We start from the raw sequence: 20,154 nt of genomic DNA on the forward strand, positions 1-20,154 counted from the left end.
AAAAGATTAAAGGTAAAGACCAGTATTGGAAACGCCCCAATTTCAAAAAATGAAATGGAAGCTCTCATTACCAATCATGTGAAAGAATATGTTTTGACTAATACATGATGATACAAAATTTGCTGGGAAACCGCCTGCTTATTCATATATTTGGTAAATTTGTTTCTCTCATGGTCTGTGAGAGATATAGGGTAGTCCCATATACATCTTTCTGTGTATAGTGCTTGTAACTTTACGAAGAATGGGCCAAATTTCTTATCATTTTGATGATTCCAGAACCTTGCAGATGCTAGATGCTAGATGATCAACCTTTTATGATCGATTCCACAATGTTTCTTTCACAATGCAATCGCATGACCATAACTGGTCTTTACCTTTAAATACTTCATAGAACAATACCATGGCATGGCAATCATCCTTTCAATCATGATTAACTCAGCGATGTCATTCATTTATTTTATTGCCTAATATTGATATCAAATTCAAGTACAGGTTAATGGACGCAATATTCACTCCTTATTCGTTACAGTCTAGCAAGTAAACGGGTTTCCTTGCATAATTTGAATATTCAGGACACTGCTAACGTTTAAATTTCACAGATAGGACATAAATATTTGTTACAGATTGAAACAATAGAACGCTAAATTATTTGGAGCATGTCGTTAGTTTAGAGCCAGAAGGGCATTAATCCATACATTTACGTGAGCTTTACTCATACTTTAAAACAAACTTTATGCCCTTTGTGCTACAAGTAGATGAAATGTTCCATATACGGTACATTTGAGGTGTGCCAAAAGTTGACACTAGCGGTTCACTGTTTGTTTCATTATTTGACAGACACGGATAAAGAGTTACTAGCAACTTGCCAATTCCGAAACTTGATTTAAAGCAATTGTGCTGAGTTCTGGAGCCCATTCTCTGCTTGGCGATAGGACATTCCCTGCTTCTGCACCTAGGTTATGGACCAGCTAACTTTCCTTAGTATCTTTGCTCTTCTGACCTGCTATCCACTTTTAAAACCCAACTAAAGATATATCTATTCCACATTGCTTACAACTAGCCACTACTCTAGTCTCTCTCAGGTTAAAATTACGAATGGCATATTCAGTAGTTTTTCAGTCTCGTCGGGCGCCTTAGATTAGGCAATTAGATACAGGCGCTCTACAAATTTCCAGATTGGTTTGTATGGATGCAAATTGCTAGAATCAGAAAGTACATGGGGCACTTTTGCTTGTAGCAGATTAAGTTAAGAGTTAAGTCTCATAGAAAGATTTCTTCAATAATCCTCAGCCAACCAAACAAACTCTAACCATTCATTCTTCATCATCTTACTTCTTACGTCTGATTAGTGTTATTACAAAGTGAAAATTTAAAGTACACTTTGAAGTCAACTGAACTTGAAATTCAGATTAAGTAGAACTTTCCTTCATAGATCTATATTGATCATTCCATTGATGATCATAATTCACGAGTCTAATTTATATTATGACCATGAGAAAATTAAAAATCACGTTTGAAGGGCACCTCAGCTTGGAGTAAGGAGTAAGTAGAGTTCTTTCTCACCAAAGGTTTACTTCATAGATTCACTTTTCATTCATACTCGATGATCTTCATTCACAATCCTGATAAGTGTTATTATTTAACCACTAAATTAGAAGTACATCCCGAGGGCGCTATTCCACTTCAAGTACGGATTAAGTAGAGTTCTTTCCTGGAACCACTAACCCAACGGAGTTGGCTTTCATCAATTGACAGCATCGTAGATGTTCTCTTCCTCTCCCTCTTCATCACCTAATTGAAATTTAAAAAACAAAAGAAATTTAAAAAACAAAAGAAAGTTAAAAAGTAAAGGTAATCTTCATTTTGCAATAGAATTGTTAACATTTACACTCCATTTTTTCCTTCATATCTTGTGCAATTGCCAATGATAGCCACTTCAGCAGTTATCAAATGGTTGTGGACCAGCTAGTCATACCAGGGGAGTGTTTCACAAAGACTAAGACCGACTTTAAGATGTATTTAACTATGGCAGGCCATTCATGCCACTGTTTGCTCTCATCATTTACTGGCATCGGTCTCTCAAGGGACGTACAAATCATGGTCACCAATCTACAGAATTGAAATTTTTTGAAAATTCATTATTGAAGGAAAAATATAATCTAAAAGATCATAATGATGAGAGTAACCAGTGGCATGAATGGCCTGCCATAGTTAAGTCCAACTTAAAGTTTATCTTAGTCTTTGTGAAACACCCCGGAAAGGGGCGGATCTAAGGGGGGTGTTTCAGCGGTTTAACCCCCACCCCCCCCCCCCCTCTTGGGCGGCCAAGTGAAAAAGAAGAAAAAAGTAAAACGGTAAACAGCGCGATTTGGGGATTTTTTTTTTGGTCAACCCCTCCCCCCATTAGAAAAAAGTTAGATCAGCCCCTGCCAGCAGTCCCTGAAGGAGGTTGCCAAAAAAGCCAATCAAATTGGTTCGCTTCTATTGAGATGCCTTTAAAATAACCAAGTGAGAAATACAACTTCATGGTACAAGTAAGTGTAGTTCAAACATCAGAATGCAGTTTACATACATTACCTGGCCCCCATCCTAACTGAATTCAATGGTTCCCACTCCTCTCCTTCTCTCCTTTAATCTTACAATCATTATGTCCCTGCCTATCTTCTAATCTACACAATACACATGATCACTTTCATTCTCTTTCTGTCTGTAGAATTTCTCTCTTACTACTGGTCTATATTTCCCTCTCTCAGTTCCTAGCTGTCCGTCTGCCTCTGTCTCTTAATTGCTGTCTCTTAATTGCTGTCTGTATCTCTGTCTGTTTCTTACTATCTCCCTCTTTACCTCTGATTTTACCACCACCTTTTGAGGGCTCAGACGCAACAGCTTTGTTTGTTAATAGACTCTTCATACGATGTTCTCTAAATCAAATATCAAATCAATACGTTTTTTTTCTTCCAAAGCAATATAGCAAATGTGAAAACTCTGAAGGTAGGAAGTTTTGAAGTTGAATGCTGCCCTCACAAGCCACAAGAATGCCATTCTACAGTACGAACAACAAATGAACGGAAATAATGATACCTATGCAATATCCTGTTCATCAGATTAGCAAGCGCTAAAGGTTGCAACACTGATTGATTCTTTTGCTTACGTATTGAAATCATTGTTTTTAAGCTGTTATATAATACATACAATAGTCCATGTAGTTTTGAATCCAGATTCACATAGAAAGCATTTCCCAGTTATGTTTTTATAATACACATTTTGCATATATAATGATGTAATCTTATAAAGCGCACATATATCCATTCTAAAAGACTGCTCAAGGCACTTCTGTACAATATCAAAATAATTAGTGTTCCATAATTTGGGTGCAATATGTCAGCAAAAGCCCTGTCCCCCATTTGTTATTGGTTTTGGGTGTACATGACATGAGCTGTGAACCTGAACGTAAATTCTGTTGTGGGGTGTACGGTTTCAAATCGGATACAAGTAATGGGGTGAAGAATGAAGAAGTGTTTTGTAAGTAATGAGTTACAGCTTATACATGATTCTTTTTGTGACTGATAACCAATGAAGAGATTTAAATAACTGAAATACTGTTTGATCTACTACGAAGAGCGACGAGCCGAGTTGCCGTATTCTGAACTCGTTGCAGACAGGCTACCGGTATTGGATTTTGAGGAAGGCCGATATAAAACAAATTACACATATCCAAACGACATGTACAATAAAAGAATGAACAGAAAGAACTGATTCAGATATTTTTCTGATCCTCCAGATATTGTGATTATGGACTGATGCTGAACTACAAAATTTGAAATCTGAGACTTTGAACAAAAGTCTGAGATTACGAACCCGACTAACACATTTGATTTCTGAATTGCAAATGATGATCTTTTGTGCAGAAAATTTAATGTAATTTACTATAATCATCATATTGTATAATATTATCCTCAAGCCAATAATAATATTACTGATCACAGTATGGCATCTATCTATTTTGATAAACCTTCTATTCATGTAAAGAGTTCAGACTGAAAAGATTTTCACATTTTCACCAGAAGGTACAAGTCCACAAATATTCTGACAAGCACACAAAAGGGGAGAAAATTTATTACATTTTGGGTGGGGGAACACATTATATAATTTTGTGCATTTCTTATGATGTGTATGTTATAATGGTACATTGGATTTTGAGGGAAGGGGGGGGGCAACACATGCCTCCCTCTCCTGCTCCCCCCCCCCACCCCACACCTCCCCTGACCCCAATTTTGCACACTGTGCCTATATATTTCTCTCATTTTCAGCTTCTATTCAAATCTTCTTTCACATCTGGTATACTTCCCTTTAAGCTGTCCAAACCAACATTGAGCATTATATTGACATGTACAAGAGGGGGCAAATGCTTCCCTAATCCACTTGTCAAAACTAGGGATACCCCCCCCCCCCTCCTCCATGCCTGCCTGCCTGCCTTCTTCATTAGTAAGAGGAAGGGATTAATTAATCCTCAGATTAAAAATAGATGACCGGTTTGCTTTGACGGGTGATGAGGGTTTTCTTAATTGACTAATGACTCACAAAAGGAGTATAGCAGCTAGGGTCATTATACTTACAAACCCCATTGTTTCTACAGAATGAGGACTCAGGCTGCAATATACGTTATTGATGGCTTCACACTATTACTCACTCCATACATGATTATATTTCAATTGTCTCAGAGCATATTATGGCAACACTACCTACTTTAATGTGAGACACTAGTATATGATCACAAATAAAAAAACTTATAGCTCGTTTCACACTTAAAGATGAAGTTGAGTTCTGGTCATGCGATTGCATTGTGAAAGAAATGGTGTGGAACTGACCAGAAAAGATTGATCATCTAGCATATAACAATTTGTGTGTATTGCAAGGTTCTGGAATCATCAAAATGATAAGAAATTTGGCCAAGTCTTGGTAAAGTTACAAACACTTGCACAGAAAGATGTATATGGAACTACACGAACACGTGGCGTAAAAAGCCGCCCCCCCCCCCCCCGATTTTTACAATGTTACATGCATATTTAGAATATGAAGGCATTTGAAGAGCCATGCTTTTCAGGGAACATGTCTTAACTGATGTTCTTCCACACTTGCATAATAAGAATGAGTAATGCTCACAAATTATTTTTCACCTCTTCCCAGAACTCAACCTTCTCTTTAAATTCAATTTAGGAGGAAGACAGAATATGCAGTTACAGTTAACACTGAACTACATTATTCATACCCCTGGAGGGTAATATTAAACTGTGATTTGTCTCTGTAAGCTTTTGATTTTCTATTGGAATTGAAAATAATGAATACAAAAATGAATGAAATATTAAATGAAAAAGAGGGGCAATGATTTGTGAATAACATTATTGTGATAAATAAAAATGGAGAATTCTAATGACCTTTGTAAAAACTTGTCAAGAGGAAAAAACCTTTATAATTAATACTATCTAGCTGCAAAGAGCCAGAAGGTGGGTAACTCACATTATAAAACATAATAATATGATTTTACAGCCTTTCTTCTGATGATATAGGGTATGTTTTCAGCTGAGATCCAGAAGGATGCTAACTATGCATACATACACCCTCCTAGCTCACACCAGATGATAAATAACTTCATCTTCTCACTTTACATGATCTTAAAGATGAAGTTGAGTTCTGGTCATGCAATTGCATTGTGAAAGAAACGGTGTGAAATCGACCAGCAAAGGTTGATCATCTAGCATAATAGTGTGTGTAATGCAAGGTTCTGGAATCATAAAAATGATAAGAAATTTGGCCAAGTCTTGGTAAAGTTACAAATATTGTACACAGAAAGATGTATATGGGACTACACGAACACGTGGCGTAAAAACCTACCCCCCCCCCCCCCCCCGAGTTTTACGAGTTACATGACATATTTAGAATATAAAGGCATTTGAAGAGCCATGCTTTTCAGGGAACATGTCTTATCTGATGTTCTTCCACACTTGCATAATAAGAATGATAACGCTCACAAATTATTTTTCACCTCTTCCCAGAACTCAACCTTCTCTTTAAACCCATCTGTACTAGTTTGGCTAGGAGGGATTAGACCACTCAGGGTGGTCAATGACAGGTGGCTATCCCATCAACACAGCTCTCAATTAACATAAGAAAAAGAGGATCATGGGGGACCAATGGTCACCGATTAGGCATTGTTTTCTATATAGAGGGAGCAAGTAGCTACAAGTAGTACAGTGGGGCTTTAACACCTCAAGACTACTACACATAGCGTTTGGTTCTGCACCTTCTATACACTCCTATACTTCATGGATATACAACTCAATCATATTTGGTTACATTCCACTCCCCTTTACCTGTATCACGATTCTATCCTTGTGTTACAAACTTCCTCCTTTATCAAAACAAGATTCTTTTGAAAAATCACAAACTCATTATTCAGCCTATTACCTCCGCTGATCACTGGCAATATCATGTTATAGATTGAACTGAATGTTGATTGGGTTCTACCATGACCTCTCTAGAATTTTGGTTACAAACTTCCTCCTCTATTCTCATTATTCAAAGCAATAAAATGGTTCATGTGCCTATTCTTCAATGTCCCTCTTTTTCTTTGGGAAAGCAATAGAATCTTATGCAGATCCAGCATCCAGAGGAACATGTACGCCCCCTAACCCCCCCCCCCCCTCCCCCGTTCCACACGTATACAAACCTAATCTGGTACATGGTACAGGGGAGTGTTTCACAAAGATGTTGAACTTAACGATATGACAGGCCATTCATACCACTTTTTGCTCCCCCATTATGATCTTTAGATATTGTATTTTCCTTCAATAATGAATTCTCAAAAAAATGTAAATTCTGTAGATTTGTGACCATGATTAATTTGTACGTCCCTTGAGAGACAAATGCCAGTAAACAGTGAGACCAAACAGTGGCATGAAAGGCCTGCCTTAGTTAAGCCCAACTTAAAGTTGATCTGAGTCTTTTTGAAGCACCCCCCCCCCCCCCACCCCCCAGGTATGGTACATGCTTAATAGGAAGAAAAAAGGGCATGCCCCTAGCATGACCCCTGAAACTGTGATTAATTTTAGTCAATTCATTATTATCTTGTCAGAATTAGAAAGAGTGCCTTGATCCTCACTGCAAGGTCACAGAATCCTGGATACACCATTGACAATGATAATTGTTTTGAAACACATAATCACAGTTTCATGTTGATTGAAATATGAAAGAAAGAGAGAGAGAGAGAGGGGGAGGGGAGAGAGAGGGAGGGAGAGAGAGGGAGGGAGAGAGAGAGAGAGAGAGAGAGAGAGAGAGAGAGATAGGAAAGAGAGAGAGAGAGAGAGAGAGAGAGAGAGAAAGAGAGAGAGAGAGAGAATGAGAGAGAGAAAGAGAGAGAGAGAGAGAGTAGGGACAATAATTTTCATGAACTTTTGTGTTGAATGGAATATGGAAGAGAATTGGGGAACTATCTATTAATTTTGTCCATCCAAAGGGATAATGGAATACAAGATAGTAGAGAGAGAGAGAGAGAGAGAGGGGGGGGGGGGGGGGTGGGGAATCTTTTATTTTGTTGAATCAAAGGCATTATGAAAAATACTTATCAAGCAAGGCTGGAGAACTCCTGGAGAACTCCTGGAGAAGATCATAGAGAATAGAACCAGGTGGGGAAAACACAAGTCCGTAATTGTTAAGTCAGTGCAAGTATATAATTCATCCTCGTAGTATTAAATGTTTTATATCGAAAGGAATATGGGGAAAATGGAGAAGGAGGAGGGGGGGGGGGGGGGGCTAGTATTTTTTGTCCACCGAACAGCAATATTTTATGCATCTAGAAAGAGGAAGTCCTAAAAATAACCCAACTGTAACAGAATCCCACAAATGTTATTACATGCTCTGGTGACTGGCATATACTTGTAAACAGATGAATCATATATAGAGCCCGGTGGGAACAGAACTCCCTGTCGCCGGAGTGACAGTTCACATATGATTTAAATTATATAGCCGACCGAAAGTTCAAAAGTTTCCCACTTTCTTCCCCTGACTGCTTACCCTCCCCATTATCTATAATATATAGATATACCTCTCTCTCTATCCCTTCTCTTCTCTGTCTCTCCCTTCTCTTCTCTATCTATCTCCTCTCCTCTCCTATCCTCTCTCCCTTCTTCTCTTCTCTTCTCTTCTCTTCTTATCCCTTCTCTTCTCTGTCCCTCCCTTCTCTTCTCTATCTATCTATCTCCCTTCCCTCTCTCCTCTCCTCTCCTCTCCTCTCCTCTACCATAAAAGACAAAGATTCTTCAGAAATAAGCCACATATTTTCCTTTTTTTCTCTTGCATTTGTTGCTGTTGTCATGAAAATGCAATTATCATGAAAATAAATTGTCATGAAAATACATGTATCGTATATTAAAGTACTAGTTATGTTAATTTATGTATCATCTTTAACTTTGTGTACGGTTTGTCATGTTAAGATGTGAACTACATAGACTTGAACTTGAACTTGATTAGATAAAGCTAGGGTATGCCCCTTGTAGACTTCCAAAAGATAATTAACTAGAATTAAAGGCTCTAAAACTTTTTTTTCTTCATAGAAAAACAGCCTTCATGAATAACATTTCTAGCAAGAGCTTTATACAGCAGACGTCTAGGAGATATCCTTGTTAAAATCCTTGGGAGTCCAGATTACTCAAATCTTGTCTTCTGCGAATTCTCCTTTATAAAAATCAATATTAAGAGGAAGAGATTTCCCGTAGTGTCACATACTTCCAAGGGCTGATCAAGGGTTTTGTGAACTTAAAGCCATACTGTACTAGAAGTAGTAAAAAGAGGGGGGGGGGGGGCTTAATTGTAAAGCTATTGATATAAACATTATACTTTTTCAGTGCTAATAGATGCAACAACAAAAAGAAAAATTATTCAGAGGCCATTTTTGTTCTAAATGGGAAACAAGAAACAGATAAAGAAATATATTTTTATTTTGTATATGTGGGGTTGCTAATAAAGTTATAGAAAGTGAGCACAGGCCAATTGTTAAATCATTACATCAAGTCAGACATACATAAAATTTAGCGCCAATGCCTTATCGAATATCTAACTTGAAACCTAAATGGAAAGTGAAAGAAGAAAATCAATGTTTACATTCTGCAGAGATCAGAAACAGGGAAGGAAACATCATCTGCTGATAGGCGAAAGGCATAAGCTTAATTCTTGTTACCGCTCATAGCAAAATACATTCCCATAATACATTGCACCTCTGATACCTCAGAGATTCTTTTTTTAAAGACGCACTATTTTCCAGTGCTTTACTACAATAGGCTAATAATCCATTACCTGCAATTCTTAATCTTGCTCGATAGTTACAAATTTCGAAAAATAGCAAGCACTTAGTATACTTAATGATTCAAAGTATTTATACCAGCATTGGCAAAGGCTAGAGCTTGGAGAGATTCTTGAAACATGACTTGAAAAATACAGCTAGTTGCTAATGAACAGATCTAGAAAGTCTAGTAAATGACAGAACTTATATACTGTTAGGAGTTCATACATACAATTCAGACATACTACTCTAGTAAACATCACCAGCAAGAGAATATATTTTGTTATGATTTAGGGCATAAAGACAGATGCAATTCCAATGACAGAAAGCCTAGTAAACCACAAAAAGAGGAAGCCTGTTCAAAAGCTTGTATAAGATAATAGTGCCTGTTACTGACTGGACAGAGAATAGCATCCATTATGAATTGATACAATAGTCATATTCAATTGAACAGAGAGAGAATAGAACCCATTATGAGTTAAGATTTAATTATTAACAGGGACATAAATAAAGTACACTGCAGAAAAAAGGTCTGTTAAGAACTGAGCCATATACCAAGATTCAACAGAACAGATAGAAAAGATAAGTAAACCATGAAAGGATTAAAGGAGCTGTGTATATACAAACTTTTCGACTTAACAGAAAAGATAAGTAAACCATGAAAAGAGAACATACATACTTATTCAACAGAACAGATAAAAAAGATATTAAACCACGCAAAAGAGAACAGGAGCTGAGATATACATACTTTTCAACTTAACAGATCAGAAAGAGAATTGCGTCTGTATTTTAAAGTTGAAATATAAGGCAAATTGCTCAAAAACAGATAGAAAAAAGGTATAGTAAACCACATACAAGAAGACAAGTGCCTGACAAGCAATAATATAGAACAAATAGCATTCTAGTTAATGACAGACAGTTTTCCATATATTCTCTGACGAATAGAAGATATTTGAATATGATGTAGATGCTGCATTGAAGTGAAAAGCATGGAAACCAAAGAATATTTCCCCACACTTAAATACTCACTTTTGACTGGTTCAATTGGTTTGACAGTTTGTTTTTCTTCTTCTAGAAATTGAAAATATTATTTTTTCCCAAAAAATACATATTATAACTTTTGAAGCAATCAATCAATACCAAATAATCTATTTCTAATAAGCCAGTTCATAGTTGCAGTCTGAGCATAAGGAGATAAATGTGATTGCAGACCAAATTGTGAAATACACGGAGACAAAATACTGGATGCGTGCTCATGAGTGTTATGTTATCATTATTCATTTATGCACAAGCAGTGCACTCCACGATACACAGGTGGAGGTATTCTTTGAAAAGGGGAAACATAGGCTATTTATGTAAGACCTCCATCGCTATAGGAGTGATTATTTCAAAATGTACAAAGTTGGGCCTCTTCATGTTTTGAAGATCTGTGCATATTCAGGGTCATTTGGGACATGAGCTTACACTCAAACACAATCCGTGTAAAACATTAATCTCTTCCCAGGATGGCAAATTAGGTTTTCTGTATCAAAGTAAAAAATTCTTTTGACATTCAAAATTTAAACTGGGAAAGTAAAGTACCGTAGAGAAAATAAAAAATACCTTGGATTATGGAAAATGAGATATCTCACATTATACAGAAAAGTTCTTGTGATTAAACATTTAGTGATAAAGGAAGATTAACAAAACCAATGAGTTTATTAAAGATGAAGATGAATAAATTATTGAAGAAATAAATTGTCCCATGTCAACAACAAAAAGAAGTAAAAAATTATATTTAGAGGTTTTCAAATATATTACATTTGTGTCAGACAGTATACTTACAAGCTCTTTCAAAAACCTTAAAAGCAAGTTCCATAATGAAATATATGAGAAACACATATATTAAAGTTTGAACAACATTGATATAATAAAATAATTTCTTCCCCTTAAATTAACAGAGAACCTAATGAGAATTAATACGATCCTTTCATTATTGGAGGATCTTTAACCTTCAACATGCTACCCACAATAGAGTACCGAAGCTGTGACGTCATAAAAATCTATTTTCTAGAATTTTTCAATTTTTTCTTAATCCGAAAGAACATAAAAAATGATGTCCAAATGTCGAAAAACCAATTGAATATGTTAAATATTGGCTGAAATATGACCATCTGAATTAATATACTCCCCATAGGAACTCAGTGTTATATGCTCTGGCTTCTAATGGTTAGGAGCCAGAACATATAACACTGACTGAATTCCCATAGGACATATATTCATTCAGATGGTCATAACTCAGCCAGTACTTAACATATTCAATTGTTTTTCGACATTTGGAAATTATTTTTGGTGTTTTTTCGGAATATGAAGAAAAAATTGAGAAATTCTAAAAAATAGATTTTTGATAACTTCACACTTTACCACTCTATATAGATATACATGTAGTGAAGGGAAAGGTACCTGTGAGAGAAGATGATACTTGTTTTCTTCTTCGCATAATAACAAATGTGACCTTTGTCCCCAATGACATCACAGCTGGATGAAACATTTGCCAATCCAATTTGAGACTTCCTTACATTTAGTGGTCTAAAAATCTTAAAATTCATCACTATATGTTTTTCTAATCTTGTTTATACTTTCACTCAATTCTCTGCTTTCAGGTTTCGCTTTTAAATTAACTTACTACTACTGTGGGATTGTGATTGAGCAATACCTCACAAAAACCTTTTGAAATCCCACCTTCCATTGTTATCCCTTACAGAATTTTATCATACCCGTCGACCTTTCACAGCAAAAATTAGGAATCTCTCTAAGCAAAATTAGGAATACAGTCTATTTTGTTTACTTTCACACAGAATATTTCAGACAAAGAGAGAGATCTAGGGGTCAAAACAATATCTTGAAGGCCCGAAACCTAGGAATCATTCGTCCCCAATAGGACAGATTGGCAGCTATGGTTTATGATTACCAAAAGTAAATGTTCAAAGATTCTTACCCATCACATCATCATACACCTCCCCTGCATCAAATTCTTCTAGTCTCACGAACTGATGATCCACATAACCATCTAAAACAAAAAAAAACAATCAAAAGAAAACAATGGATAGGAGGTCACATTTTTAAATAGCGATGTGTTTCAAGTTCTTCTTCAGATACAAGGTAAACATCTGCACATTTTTCGTATAACAAAGTAAGTGTAATATGCCTAGATGTATATCTTCAGTTCTGTTTTGAAGATTGAAGTGAAAACAAAATGTATGCAGTGTTCAATTATTGAAGACAAAGACTGAATATTAGAGTTAATTGTTGATGATACACATGTTGTGATATTATATTTGTTACAAGGTATTTCTGTATCTTATAATACAGAGCTAAGTGAATATGCACAGGAACATTGTTGCATGAAGTTGATATTCATTTACACAATATTTTATTTTTTTAAGTAGTGGTATATAATTTCATATCTGAACAAGCTGTAAATCTTACAGTGTCACCAAATATACTTTTATTTATGACAAATATAATATCATAACATTGTATATCAGCAATTAACTTTGATATTCAGTCTTTATCTTCAATACTTGAACACTGCATACAATTTTTTCATTTAAATGTTAAAAACAGAAATGTAGATATATGTCAACCTATCCTAGCAATTTCTCTACATCAATGCATACATATTCTGAATGCACATGACTTTAATTCCTCTGTCTTGCATGCTATTATTATACATCATTGTGCTACTATTCCTAACTGTATGCCCAGGACCTAAAATGCCTCAGTATTTCAGCCTATAATATATATTCTAATCCCTTTATGGACTTTACTTTCAAAAGTATCAAAACTGATAACAAATCTAGCTAATAACTAGAGATAATTGCAGATCACTTCCTCATAAACCATTAACAGGATAATCACCAACTGTGGTCTCCTGGCTTTTATTCCAGTAAATCTTGGCAGATTACACACTTTTGATTTAACAGGATTGAATTGGAAAACCCCATTGGGTAAACCAATATTTTGTCTGATTGGAGTCCAACGGTGATAATGCATACCAGAAAATAACTACAGAAAATTACAGACCAACTATGGTCTCCAGTTTTTTATTCCAGTAAATCTTGGCACATTGAAAATTCTAGATTTTATTGGATTTAATTGGAAAACCCCATTGTCTGTTTGGAGCCAGTGTGTTTTAACTCATATACCACTTCACACAGAGTTAACGTAATTCTGGCTCAAAACGGACAATTTCGTGCGAGGGCAGACTTGCTGTATGGAATGGTAACTTACAATGTCCGACTGGATTCCTTGCCAGCCACTTGCCGGGGGGATTCCCCTCTTTCCTAAGGATCTCAATCTTCTCCCCTATGTTACACTGGAGGCCGTACTTCTCATACTCAGCGTCCATAGCCTCCAGGACGATACCCTCATCGATGATGTTGATCTCTCCTTTGAGCTATATGTAAGAGAGAGCACAATGTTGATTTGCAATGAGCTTGTTTTTATGATATTGTCATTCAATGAGCAGATATAATTATCAATATCATTTTAATTTTCAGGACTACACACACATTCAAGAAAGAAAGATAACCGACAGTCCTTTTCAGGAATCCCCAATTCCCCCCCCCCTCTCTCACATGGTGCAACAGTAAACCTGTTTATATCTACATCACCATGCAAGCCAATACTTATAAGCAGCATTTATAACTTGAATTGTTGCTTCACTCTTATTATCATGTATTTCATCTTTTATATTCCTCTATCTCTTGTATCCTTTTGACTCTCAACAGTGCATAACCCAATACCTAATCTCCACTTCGCAGACAGAGGACTCAATATGAGAACCAACAGCGCAACTTGGAAGCAGCGAGTTACGGAAGCAGCGAGTTACGGAACCACACTGCTACAGCTCACCTGAGATGGTGCTAACTATAGAGGAAATTTTGCCGTAGTGCTTAAACATAACTTCACAGATAATCTCTTCATTACCCATTTCTCAGCACATAACGAAATGAAAAATGTTGCCTCAATCACATAAGACATCAAAAGAAAGAACATCAGACATACTTTGTACCTCCCATTGTAATACTCCAACTCTTCCAATACATGGTAAGAGGCACTCCTTAAATTTCAAATATTTTTTCAAATAAAGACATGCTAACCACATTCATATTATTAGTTGTCCCTAAGACGCGCAGTTCCTGGGGGGATAGAGCATTTTCTCATTCTGGTCCGTCCCTTTGGAATAAGCTGCCACTTAGTATTCGTAATTTAACTACCCTTCATGCCCATCTCTTTCTAAACAGTGCTATTTAATCATGTCAATGTAGCGTAATAATTTGTGTTGTTTTAGTTTACTTTATTTTAGTTAAGAAAGTTATATTTTTTGTGATAGTAATACATGTATGTACAGCGCCATGAGCGTCAGAGCCTGGCGGATACCGGCGCTATATAAATATCCATATTATTATTATTATATGTTTGTATCCTAAATTGTTTTGAAAAGTACAGGTCCATAATTCAAAATGTCTGAAAATGCTATCATTAGTTTGGAGCCAGAAGGCACAAGCCTATAAACTTTATCCAAAATTAACCCTCTTCTGGCTCTTTAGAGACAAAATAAGACGCAAGATATTGTAAATACTCAATACAATGATGAACAATATAAACATTATACAGTAGGCTTGCGGGTGCACCATGTGAGAGAGAGGGAGGATTGAGGAGTCCTGAAAAGGACTCTCTGTAATCTTTCTTGAGGGTTTGTTAGTCCTGAAAAGGACTAATGGTAAAGTCTTGAAAAAGACTGTTGGTTATCTTTTTTAGCTTATAGTTCTAAGGAGAACTATAGTGCTTGGAGAGGATGAATGGTGGGAGTGGCTCTCCAAGAAAGATTACCGAGAGTCCTTTTCAAGACTCCTCAATCCTCCCTCTCTCTCACATGGTGCACCCGCAAGCCTACTGTATATCTACATCACCATGCAAGCCGAAACTTACAAGCAGAATACAAACATTATTTCAAATGGAACTTTGAAGCATGAAATTTCATCTGAATGTCCCTTACAATATTTCCTTCTCACTCCCCCTCTCTTGCTCTTTATTGTCTTTAATAACAACAAATTGTCATCTTATCCCTTCTGCTTCAGATTATTATGTTTATTTCAATGACTTCCTTCTATATGGCCAGTTCTTGTTGTGACAATCAATAACCTTTCAAGAGTATCTCAAAGGGACTTTTCCTATCTCAACTAACCCTTGCATGTTAGTTTAAAAATCTCTTGGAAATTACCAAGTTAAAAGTTGCAGTTCCTCCATTATTTCAAAAAGGAAATTTGTTAAACTAGTTACATTTTCAAACTGTCAAATACATCATCAAAATTGTCCATTCTTATATCAAACAGCATTAAATGAGGCCCGTGCATTCTAAATTTACACCAGTCCATCAAAAGAATGCAACGCAGACAGAAACAAATATTGAAGTTGCCCATTCAAAGAGGAAGAGCTGATTCATCAAAACCTTTCAAAATACTCGCTGAATGCATCGTACTTACATTGAACCTTTTCTTTAAGTCCTTCTCTTCTTTCTCCTTCTTCTTCTTTTCTTCCTTTTCTTTCTTTTTCCTTTTCTCCTCCTCCTTCTTCTGCTGTTTCTCTTGCTCTTTCCTCAATCTTTCTTCCTCCTTTCTCCTCTTTTCCTCTTGTTTCTTCTTTTCTTCCCTTTCCTGTTCTAGTTCCGCTTCTGCCGTCCTGTAACAGAATAATTCAATTATTGTTAATTTGCTGCTACCAAAAAGTAAAACATCATGTTATTAAGTTGCCATATAATGGGGAACTCCAGCCTAATGACTTGATTTTAATAAAAGCAGAAAAATTAGAGAAACAGATTGGCAAAATTTTGAGGAAATATGAAATATACTGTCTGCAATCTTATGGATAAAATGGTCATATGTTCCTCTTAAAATTAGCAACTATGGTATCTTAGGGGGGAGGGGGGATTTAGAGTACAAATATTCTGGAAAGCAATACATTTGAAAATTCTGAAAAGGATATAAACATGGACACAGGAATTACAATTCTTTTTTTTTGGGGGGGGGGGGGGTCCATTTTAGTTATGGAGCAAATCCTGGGTCTTTATAAAAGTGGTTGAAAAGTTCCAATATGTCTGGAAAAAAGCAATAATTTTTAGTTCTTCATCACATTCCTCATTCAGTATTTCAATATCTACTTCCATTAGAAATGAATATCAATACCTTTCTTCATCTACATCCAATGCCTCATATAATTCATCCGATTCTCCATCCTGTCAAAAGGAAAAAATGACATTGCAAGACAAAAATCATTATCAATAAGCAATTTAGGGGCTTCATTTCTTAAATGAACAAACCATACAATCCTGTAAAATTACGTGTATGGCAAATCAAATTCACAACTAAACTAAATCCCTTCTATGCCACTAACTCTTGGAGAAATCACCCTAAAGAGTTTTCAAGAGACTGGCTTAAGGTTCTCTTTCCTTGTTCAACAGTTACTAAAATTTGGTTTTAGATTTAACATGAATAAAAAGTGACATTGCAATCACAATTTAAGACAACAATCTTGAACCTCACAAATGTGAAATACTAGCTGAGTAAAGAGGGCACACTTAACTTGTCCTTTCCCCCTCCCTGCATTTTGAAGTATAAAACCCTAAATGTGCCCTCTCCCTTTTCAAAATTTTGACCCCAAACACATCTGATAAATGTGGTAAAACTTGTTTTCAATACTTGGCATAATTTTTGTTTAAATAGTGCCTCCTTCTTTACAAACCCTAGATTCTCCAGGGGGGTATTTCACAAAGATCCTACATCGAACTTAACTCTAAATTGGACTTAAAAATTATGGGAAGCCATTTGTAGCCTTAAAATGAAATATATTCAAAAGCAAAAGTGCAAGTATTTTAGACTATTTATAAATTCCACATCAAGAACGTGAAATCTCCTTGTTAATAGAAAATATGAATGATTTGAATCAACATTTTATGACTTTTAAAATAACTGTAACAAAATACTTTCAAAGATGCTAACGGCTTTCCATAGTTGTTTAGTCCAAGTGAAACACCCCCAGTGATGTGAATAGCCCTTAAATGAGGAGGAGCCTATACTCACGGCCGATACATCATCGTAGATCTCCGGCTCCTCGAGCCCGGAGCCGCTGTGCTCCGCTGATCTGGGAGGGAAGGAGATGCTGGATCCACCGCTCCCATGGAGGGCGGGGATACTGGAGATGGAGGGCAGAGGGGGTGCTGTATAGGACCCCGCCCCTGTAACCGTTAGGGTGGGAGTAGCAGGGTGTGGTGGTAGTGCTGGTACTGGTAGAGCTGTTTGAATCAAAACAAAATGGATTAATGACTTTGATGAAATTTTTTCTGACTTTTCATTGATTCATTTGTAAATGAAAACTGTATATGAAGTATATTACATTTCTTTAAACAGGAACCGATCACCTAGAAATCACTTTTGTATAGTAGCTGTCTACAAGATGAAATTATCTTACAGGCAGAAAGCCTGTATCTTGTTTGTCACTTAACAAAGATTATTTATAATAAAACATAAAAACAAGCTTTCTAGTTAAAAAAAAAGTTTCTAGATAGTAAAAAAAAAAAAAAAAAATACTTTAAAGGTAATACAAAGTTTTGGTATGGGGTCATGAATTTGGTTCAAATGAACATATTGGAAGCATATGCGATCCAACAATATTCAGTGATCGTTGGTGCGGTTGAAATTGAGTCTAAAGTGATGAAATTGTAAGAATAAACTGTTTATGTTGTATAGCTCCCTCTCAAGGTCAATATTCTGATTTTAGCTATAAAACAATGTTTCTTGACTAAAATCGACCGATTGGTTAGTCCCGTTTGGAAATTATATATGACAACTAATATTCTGATATTTTCATGGTCGCAGCTACCATTGTATGGCCGTAGGCACTATTTGAAATTTCCCAAAATTTTACGGGAGCACCGGTAAATTTTTATATTCAATTTATCTCGAAAACAGAAGTGTTTTGGAGACTAAATTTCCTTGTGCTTACAATACATCCACAGGGGCATCCAAATATATCAACATTGTAAAGAATCACTATCAAGCCAATTTGCAAAATTTCCCAAAACTTTGTATTACCTTTAAAAAGTTTGTTTTCACACTTTTCCTTCTTCACTCACCAAATCACACCCCCCCCCCCCCCAGCACCCCCAAAAATCCCTAGATCTGCTCCTGGTCTAGCATATAAATCAGTATTGCTAGCCTTGCAATGGTAGAGTGACCATACTTGCTAGTTATTTAAAGAAAGGTGGTATGCTCAAGTATTACACCTGCTTCAATAAGGGGCCATGAAGCTAGGTGTGCCATTCTGCTCTTAGAGAATGACGGTTCAATTTGTCAGCACTTGAAGGTAGCATATGTACCATGTAGTGACAGTGTTCAACAGAGGAAAATATAATATTAAAAAGATTCTAACAATTAGACACTGGTTTCTTAAAGACCACAGATGCATCATATATGTCAAAGAATTATGGTTGAAAACTAATAGAAGCTGAATTGTGAGTGTATATAGATAGTCTAATCAATGTCTCAAAGACTAAAGGTAATAGTTTCAGGGACTTAGACATTTTGCTGGTCCAAATTATCAATCTTTTCTATGATAAACAATATTACAAATAGCTGTCAGCTGATCTCTTTTGAAATGCAACTTCATTACTTCATTACAGTCATCGTTTACTTGGAACTTGTATTTCTACTGAAAATATTTTGTCTTTACATTTATACTTATTTATACACAAAGAGCAAGATTAGTAAATCCTCTACAAATTTGTAATGAGTTCCAATTTTGGTCTTGAAGACTAATTTCCAATGTTTTTTGTTTAATATGGAGAATTAATCTTAATTTTGTATTTGATATTTCATAGGATGAGCCGCATTGCGTACCTTTCTACATCCATGTAGCAATCCATTGGGGGGGGGGGGGGGGAGGGCAATTTCAAGCATTTCAAAGAAATATCCAAAAGAGAAACTGAAGATGCTTAGGAATCTGAAAGAGGGTTGGTTGTCTCCCCTTGTCCTAAATATGATAACAAGGCTTAAACTGTCATTCAGTGAAATATAAAAGCTAGCTTAGTTTGGGCAAATGAGAACACATATCCTGAGGAGTGACGTAGCGAATCTGTGATGTTGTCAGCAGATGTTTTCCTCATGTTTTGCACACCAAAACACTTTTCTACTTTCATTGTCTAGTTTCATTTTCTAAATGATTTTAATAATGCACTTCTTGAAATATAAATCCAGCAATCTGTTTTGCCATACAGTGACAGATAACTATAAGAAATAAGGAAATGCAGTGCTTAAGGCTTAAAGGGCTGTTAATTAACACTCAATGCATTTTGGATTTTGTTTTTTAGTTTGTTCTTTGAGATATGCTCCGACATAATCGACCCATGGTCAATAGTCTACAATAACTGATTTCCTCTCTTCATCCCTGGACCAAATACTATCACCTAAACCAAACCCTAACCCTAACCCTAAATCCTACTCCCAAATGTTGCCAGAGCAGACGTTGAGTCAGCCTGCTCATGTTATATTTGGGATGATGCAAAACAAGACTAAAGATAACTAGAGCTCAATCACCATTTTCATGATAAATTCTCAGATAGCAAACGAGATGGATAAAATGCAGTTGGACAAGGTCTTGGGAATTCCTTCCCCCTTTCCCTTTTTTGCTTTTTACTCAATTTAAAGATAAAGACCAGTTATGGTCATGCGATTGCATTTTGAAAAAAACGTTGAGAAATCGATCAGAAAAGGTTGATCATC

General features: G+C 36.1%; 1 protein-coding gene across 1 annotated transcript; it reads right to left on the reverse strand.

Annotated features, from left to right (window-relative positions):
* Positions 1-579: 579 nt before the first annotated feature.
* On the reverse strand, positions 580-15,913 carry LOC105438075 (FYN-binding protein 1-like). The gene is made up of 5 exons (XM_030995963.1): positions 15,865-15,913; positions 13,607-13,772; positions 12,312-12,383; positions 10,364-10,405; positions 580-1,791 (listed from the first exon to the last, which is right to left on the reverse strand). The coding sequence occupies exons 2-5, from the start codon at positions 13,722-13,724 to the stop codon at positions 1,745-1,747; spliced, it is 279 nt and encodes a 92-aa protein (XP_030851823.1). The 5' UTR covers positions 13,725-13,772; positions 15,865-15,913; the 3' UTR covers positions 580-1,744.
* Positions 15,914-20,154: the final 4,241 nt, after the last annotated feature.

The sequence above is a fragment of the Strongylocentrotus purpuratus genome, unplaced genomic scaffold (assembly GCF_000002235.5).
Source record: "Strongylocentrotus purpuratus isolate Spur 01 unplaced genomic scaffold, Spur_5.0 spur5_scaffold_3, whole genome shotgun sequence".
In the NCBI taxonomy this organism is placed as follows: Eukaryota; Metazoa; Echinodermata; class Echinoidea; order Camarodonta; family Strongylocentrotidae; genus Strongylocentrotus; species Strongylocentrotus purpuratus.

What these genes read in the sequence shown, in the direction of transcription:
- LOC105438075 (XM_030995963.1), bottom strand. Translation starts at nt 13,724, where the DNA reads ATGGACGCTGAGTATGAGAAGTACGGCCTCCAGTGTAACATAGGGGAG. An exon ending in GGTGTATGATGATGTGATGG is followed by an intron (nt 10,406 to 12,311) that starts GTAAGAATCTTT and finishes TTCAATTTCTAG; the next exon opens with AAGAAGAAAAACAAACTGTC. An exon ending in ACCAATTGAACCAGTCAAAA is followed by an intron (nt 1,792 to 10,363) that starts GTGAGTATTTAA and finishes AATTTCAATTAG; the next exon opens with GTGATGAAGAGGGAGAGGAA.